At 35.1% G+C, this 7,936-nt stretch overlaps 1 protein-coding gene across 1 annotated transcript; it reads left to right on the plus strand.

Annotated features, from left to right (window-relative positions):
- Positions 1–5,688: 5,688 nt before the first annotated feature.
- On the plus strand, positions 5,689–7,439 carry LOC115717435 (protein ROH1A). Its single transcript, XM_030646422.2, has one exon. The coding sequence runs from the start codon at positions 5,883–5,885 to the stop codon at positions 7,080–7,082; it is 1,200 nt and encodes a 399-aa protein (XP_030502282.2). The 5' UTR covers positions 5,689–5,882; the 3' UTR covers positions 7,083–7,439.
- The last annotated feature ends 497 nt before the right edge of the window (positions 7,440–7,936 follow it).

Raw genomic sequence — 7,936 nt, forward strand, 5'->3', positions numbered from 1 at the left:
CAACAACAGTTATCAGAGTACGATAGGGATGGCTCCCTATGAACTGTTATATGGTAGGAAGTGTAGATCTCCCATCCACTGGGATGAGACAGGGGAGAGGAAGTACTTAGGTCCGGAGTCAGTGCAGCGGACCAATGAGGCAATAGAGAAAATAAAAGCTAGAATGCTTGCCTCACATAGTAGACAGAAAAGTTACGCAGATCCGAAGCGCAGAGATGTTGAGTTCCAAGTAGGGGACCATGTGTTTTTACGAGTGTCTCCAATGAAGGGGATCAAACGTTTCGGGAAAAGAGGCAAGTTATGCCCTAGATTTACAGGACCTTTCGAGATTCTCGAGAAGATAGGTCAAGTGGCATACCGATTAGCATTGCCTCCAGCTTTATCAGCAGTTCACAACGTATTCCATGTCTCTATGTTGAGAAAGTACGTTTCAGATCCCTCTCATATACTCAGTTATGAGAGCCTTGAACTGCAGCCAGATATGTCTTACGAAAAACAGCCAGTGCAGATCCTGGATATAAAGGATAAAGTCCTACGAAATAAGACCATAGCATTGGTTAAAGTTCTCTGGAGAAACAGCAAGGTGGAGGAAGCCACCTGGGAACTAGAGTCAGATATGAGAGCTCAATATCCAGAGTTATTCAGGTTAGATTTCGGGGACGAAATCCTTTTAAGGGGGGGATAGTTGTAAAGACTGCTTAGTTTAATTTGGAAATTAGCAGTTAATCATGTTTAATTATGAAAATTATTTATAGATATTTAAATAATTATTATGCTGTTATTATTGAATTCTGAAATGCATTTTATGTCATTTAGTGATTTTCATAAGTTTGCATTTCTGGTGCCCGGTAACATGGAACTCGGTGTTTGGCTCAGTAAAATCACAACTTAGTATGTTAGTAGATTGGGTTGGTTTATTAGACATTGGGAATGTCGGGATTGGCCGGGAATTTAGAATTTCCTAAAATACCCCCCTTTAGTGCTCTTTATGTTATTTTAGTGTGAAGGGGGCAAGATGGTCATTTTGCCCCATTATTGTTTTGTCCTTTAGTGGACTCTATTTAGTTAAATTATATGTTTATTAATGTTAATTTTGGCTGAAATAAAGGGTTGGGTTGCATGTTTACTCTTTTTATTCAAAATCTAAGTTAGAAAAAAAATCAAGGAAAAGCATTTTCTCTCAACTCTCTTTCTCTCTATTTTCGGCCCCTTGAACAGCAAGGTTCTTTGAGTTTTTTCTTGTGAATTCATCTCCTTTATGGTGTTCTAATCAAGCTAGGTTAGCTCCTAATCTTTCTCTCTTTTAGTTTGTTGAAAATGATGAAAAATTGAGTAATGCATGTCTAATTTTGAAGTTGTTGTTGCTGCTGTAGTTCTAAGTTGTTTCTGTGATTTTTATGCTTGGATTGATTGGATTAGAGGGGTTGTAATGCATGCTTGTTACCTTTGTTTAAGTTTGTGAAATTTTAGTACAAAAGCTATGGTTTTCAAAGTAAATTCTTGATTTTCGTTGCTGTGGTTGCTGTTATGGTTAGGTAGTGTTTTCTGGTGTTAAATGATGTTGATATATGTTTAGTTATGCATGATTTAGTGGCTGTTTGGAGGGATTAGCCAAGTTTTGAGTTTTATACTCAATCTTGAACCTCCAATGGTGATTTTTGATTCTGTGAATTCTGGGTGGTTTTGTTGCTTTAGAAATGTTCTATGGGATGTTTAGAACAGGTCTGGAAGGTTTTGTGTGTTTTGGATTTGATTTGAAAGAGTTATGAATTTTTGGTTGAATCCTGCGAGGAACCGGAATTTCGGTTGTGCATCCAAAATTTCGGATGGGGTTCAGGAATTTCAAGAACCGGAATTCCGGTTGGGAAATTTTCTGGAACCCTAGATTTTCTCGTTTTTATGTTATTTAGGGTATTTCCATGCTTTTTATCGATAGGGAAACTTTTAGTTTCTAGTTTAAGTCCCCGGGAAGTGATTTAGCGTATCACTTATAGTGTTGTGATTGTTATGGTTTAGGAGCCTGTAAACCGCGCGTTAGCTTCGTTCCAACAGTTGACCTAAGCACACCTGAATTCGGAATTGAGGTAAGATTAGTATAACAGTATGCATATACATTACATGTTTAGCGTGCATGTTAGGAAGCCTGTTAGATTACATTAGATATATATGTTGGCTTCGAACCATCCGACTGTGTCACATCGGTACAGGCTAGAGTATGACTAGCAGCTGGAGTATGACCAGTGTACTGAGTATAGGCTGATACTGTAACACATCGGTACAGGCTAGAGTATGACTAGCAGCTGGAGTATGACCAGTGTACCGAGTATAGGCTGTTACTTGTCAATAGTACCGTCTTATGAACGTTCAGGACTCAGTATCGTGTGGGACACGACAGTTAGGGTTATGGTCAGGGGTATGGGCGTCTGATCATAACTCGGGATTTATGTATGTTTATTTGCTTATGCTTTTCTTACTGAGTCTGTCGACTCACAGTGCTATGTTTATGTGTAGGTAAGGGAAGGGCTAAGGCTGAAGGACCGTGAGAGCGAGCCGGTGAAGATTGTACATGTCGGGGCCGTTAGGCCTGGAGCGTACGATCCTCGGGACAGCAAGGCTATTTTTGTAATTAGTCGCTAGGCGACAAGTATTTGGTATAGTCAGTGAACTTTTATAAAATGTTTTGTAATCGGGATCTCGAGTATTTTGTATAAATATTTTATAAGTTTAATTAGAAAGCCAAAAATTTTAATTAATCACGATTTCTATAAACCTCGTTGATTAGCAACGAGCTGCACAATATGTTTAAAAATCACGTAATACGCCTATGCTAGTTAGGGTGTTACATAAAAACACACTAAGGAGTATTTTGGGAAATTCTGAAATCCCGACCATTCCCGACATTCCCAATGTCTAAATTATTGACTTGCTTTACTAAAAATACTAAGATGTGATTCTAATAGCCATACATCGCCTACCAATGTTGCCGAGCACAAATTAAGCAAAATTATAAAATTTCTATATGTGACATAAAAATGCATTCTGAATTCAAATAAATCATCATAAATAATTAATTCAATACTAATAAATGATTTTCATAATTGAACCCTAATTATCTACTAATTTCTAAATTAAGACTAGGCGATCTTTACAATAATACTTATCCAAGGTGTAAGTAAATTTTATCGCTGATTATTACATCAGTGTAAATCCAGTGCATGCATGAATCATGGCATATAAGCTTTTAAATATATAATCATGATTATATTCCACTGTGTTGACAACACTATAATCATGATAACTATATGAACAGAATTTAATAGAATTTATACATTAAATATATAATCATGTGAACCATGCAACATAAAATGATTTTTGATCTTTTATTAATTAGTAAATGTGATTATATTGAAATGAATTTTATTTAGGACATAAAATCTAAACTTTACCTTGTCCGAATATTCCAGCTTATTCTTCTAATCAATTGTTTACAAATGATAAATTACTTTGGATGATACTTCATGTAGCATACTACTTGTTCAGGTCATGATATATTATTCACATGTCACTTAGATAAATGCCACGTCAACCTGTGCCCATTTTAGAATGACAAATAATAATCTTTAAATTAATACACCTAATAAATATATAAATATATGTCTTATTATAGTAATTCTTAACAAAAAAAAAAGGTTCAATTGTATAATTATAAAAATGGTAAACAGCAGCATAAGTACTTAAAATTTTTGAGTTTGTAAGCTACATAACTCTAATGATTTTCTTTTAGAGCGGTATAAGTATTTATAATTTGTAAAACTGTAATTTTTTTCTAGTTTCGTAAATACAAACTCTACTTTAAATTTATTAAAAAAGAATTTGAAAGTATCTGATATTACTACATATTTCCATCTAAACTTAAGAGCACTCTTAATAAATAAGCTAAAATAGCCCAATTTTAAAATTATAAAGAAAAAAGTACAATTTTGAGCTTCCACTAAGTGAGCTAAAGCTTAGCTATTATACATATATTTTAATTCAATAATTAGTACTTAGTTAAATATAGAAATTACTGAGCTAAAATATATTTTATTATTATTATTTAATTATTTTTACATACGTGTTGATTATTATATTTGTTTTATAAAATAAGTGAAATATATTAAAAATGTTATATTTAAGAAAAAATAAAGAAATTAATATATGGTGTAATGTAAAAGCAGGGTCGGTCCCGAAAATTTATGGGCTTAAGACGAATTAAATTTTTGGATCCTCACTCTCGAAAATATATATATAAAAAAAATATTAAAATGAGTGTTATGGGATTCAAACTCATGACATTATATAATATATTATAGGGTAAATAGCGACACAAGTACCTAAAGTTTTAAGTTTATAAGCGGCATAAACTCTATGTTTATTTTTAGTGGGATAAGTACCCAATGTTTATAAAACTGTAATTTTCCTCCAATTTTGTCAGTACAGACTCCGTTTTGAATTTATTAAAGGAACATTTGGAAGTAACTGATACTACATGTTTATGTCTAGAGCCAATGATCAAGAATCTGGACCTTATATGTGGTAAATGATAGAGCTTGTACTGACGAAATTAGAGAAAAATTATAATTATATAAACATTGGGTACTTATGCCGCTAAAAATAAACATTGTGATTATGGCACTTATAAATTTAGAATTTTGGGTACTTATGCCACTATTTACCCTATATTATACAACCCAACTAACTACCTTATGAATATTAATTATTTATAATACATTTAATTTTTCTTAAATAAAAGCCTAAAAAAATTTTTTATTTTTTATTTTGGGCTCCCGAAAAGTGTGGGCCCTAGGAATAGACCTAGCCCGCCTATGCCTAGGACAGCCCCTGTGTAAAAGTGTCCAATAAAATTAAAAAAAAAATGAAATTTTGATAAGTTATTTTGAAGAATAGAGTAGGAAAAATAATAGGAGTGTAATGATTTAAAATCTCAACATTATTTAAGACATTAATAGAGTTTCTACTTACTGAATTGAAGAAATGTTAGAATTTTAAAAATATTAGGTCCTTAAAAACAATTATTAAATTTAGACTGCTTACAAATTCAAAACTTTAAGTACTTATGTTGCTATTTACTCTTATAAGAAAAAGAAATACAATATTATCTTTTTAAAAAGTTGTGTTTAAAAATAAGTATGTTGTATAAATATATTTTAGGCTAATTATGATTTTTGTCCCCTGAACTTTGACATATACTAAATCTTGTCCCCTGAACTTTTAAGGTCGTTAAAAATCTCCCTGAACTTTTGAGATTGTTGGATTTAAGGATTTTTTTTTTCAATTTTAGTAAAAAAGGTCTAACATGGATGAAAGTTCAAATGCCATAAATTAGTACATGTCAAAGTTCGAGGGGCATAATTTGGTAGATATCAAGTAAAATTGAATGAAATTAGACAAAAGTCCTTAAATCTAACAATCTCAATAGTTCATAGGCATTTTTAACGACCTTAAAAATTCAGGAACCATAATTTGATACATATCAAAATTTAGGGGGCAAAAATCCTAATTAACCTATATTTTAATGCTTCTTATTTATTTATTTACTTATTTATTTTTTTTAAAAAAAGTTTAAATATATAAATTGTGGGATTTGGAAGTGATGGTAGAGGGTAATATGGTAAAAGAAGCAAAGAGCAAAACCGGGTCAGCGTTCACGAAAAAGAAGAAGAAACGGTCTCGTCTCGGACCATTTCACTCGCACTGCTTACATATATAACCCTCAAAAATCAATCTTTATTTAGAACACTTCTATTCTCTCTCTCTCTCTTCTTTTTCTCCTTTTCAATTTTCCCGAGACAGTGAGAAAGAACCATCAAATTTCAGTTAATATGCGGGCAACAGAGAACAACCAGGGTTCGTTTCTGAACCGAATTAGTATACGCCGCAATCAGATTGTGTCTATGGATGTAAACCATGAACAAGAGCTCCAAGACCTCGACCTCTTTCAGAAACGTGTCAGTGATCGATTCTCTAACCTCTTTTCACCCTCTGATGAATCCCCTATCGCCGGCGCCGGTGAAACTGCCCTCCTCTCTATCGCCTGGCTTCGGAAGCTTCTCGACGTTTATCTCTGCTGTGAAGCCGAGTTCAAGGTGCTTCTCTTAATGGGTCGGGACCCGGCTCATATCTCGAAAGCCCCGCTGGATCGTCTCGTCCCGGAGCTTCTCGACCGTGCAGTCAAATCTTTGGACATTTGTAATGCTGTCACTCATGGTGTCGAGGCAATACGGCATTGCCAGAAGCTCGCGGAGATCGCTGTTTCGGCTTTGGGTCAGAAGCCGGTCGGAGATGGTCAAGTCCGGCGAGCCAAGAAGGCTTTGAATTCATTGATTGCGGCCATGGCGGTCGAGGACAAAGACGGCATCGGAGGTAAATTTTCAGACAGAGCTTGGTCTTTTGGGCGAAAAGGAGGGGCGGGATCCGCCTCGAGTAAGGATCGAAGCGTCGGGCAATTCAGGTCTCTCTGGTGGGGAATGGCTAAAGGGTGGTCGGCGGCGAGGCAGCTTCAAGCAATGTCATCCAACTTGGTGGCGCCGCGTGGGGCTGAGTCAACCGGGTTAGCTCAACCGGTTTATATAATGAGCACTGTTATGATGTTTACGATGTGGGCTTTGGTGGCTGCGATTCCCTGCCAAGAGAGGACTGGTTTGGCGACTCATTTTCCAATACCAAGGCATTTGTCTTGGGCTCAACCCATGATCGGATTACAAGAGAAGATAGCCGATGAGTGGAAGAAGAAGGAGAAGAAAGGGTCATTTGGGTTATTGGATGAGATACAGAAATTGGAGAAGCTGGGCTTTTCATTGACGGAATTTGCCGAGTCTTTTCAGTTTCAAGCAGAGTCTGATCGGCTCGAAGAGGTGGCGACCCAGGTGGCCGAATTGGCTGAAACTTGCCAGAAGATGGAGGAGGGTTTGGTTCCTTTGCAGCAGCAAATAAGAGAGGTGTTCCATAAGGTTGTGAGGACTAGAACAGAGGTCCTTGAAGTGTTGGACCAATCTGGTAAAGTGTCTACCCCCACAATGTAAAAATAATTGAATAAAATATATGTGTGGTTTAATGCTTAATCACTCACTAATAGTATTGAGGTAAAACTAAAATCTTCATGATCCCTTGTTCAAATATGATCTTTTGAATCCTTTTTTTGGTTCATGAAGACATGGACTCATTGAACCTGAAAGGTTGGATCATAGTGGTGTGTCCATAGCGGTGTCAAAATATTTTGATTGAGCTTATAGCTTAATTTAACCACTCAGGGTGTGGTGAAGTTTGCTTGATTTTTTTTTTTCCCTTTTTTTTTAATCTTAATGTGAATTCTTCTCTTTTTGAGTAACTTGTAATTTTGTTATTTTGGTTTTTTTGAGTACATAAACACTCTAATTAAAGAATGTAGATAAAGATAACCAAATTTTATTTGTTCTTGTTATGTCCCCAATTCACGATGGAAATGATTGGAAAATTTGCACGCCATTAAATGACAGCCTAGAGAATGTGGTTGCCATGTTCATATGTGTTCTGGTTTTTCTTTTTTGTTTTTTTTTTTTTTGAAAGTTGTGGTTGTCATGTTGTGGGTGGTGCCGATTTCGTTGGAATTAGTCCCTAATAAAAGGTATCTACTGTACATTCTACAAAGAGAGGAACAATTATCGACTTTTGATTACATTAATTATGTATATAAATATTTTAGGTATATTGGACTTGGTATAGGCCTTTCTAAAAACAATAATTCATAATGTTTCTTTGAATAAATAGAAAAACAAGTGAAGTGAATCTATAAATATAACAAAAAGGTATTCTACCAAATGCATGACGACAGTGACGACTTTTATCCTATACTTGTACCGAAAGAAAGAGTAAACAAGAGAGGACTTCGTCAGCTTGA

This window comes from Cannabis sativa, chromosome 5 (genome assembly GCF_029168945.1).
Source record: "Cannabis sativa cultivar Pink pepper isolate KNU-18-1 chromosome 5, ASM2916894v1, whole genome shotgun sequence".
In the NCBI taxonomy this organism is placed as follows: domain Eukaryota; kingdom Viridiplantae; phylum Streptophyta; class Magnoliopsida; order Rosales; family Cannabaceae; genus Cannabis; species Cannabis sativa.

What these genes read in the sequence shown, in the direction of transcription:
- LOC115717435 (XM_030646422.2), top strand. Translation starts at nt 5,883, where the DNA reads ATGCGGGCAACAGAGAACAACCAGGGTTCGTTTCTGAACCGAATTAGT.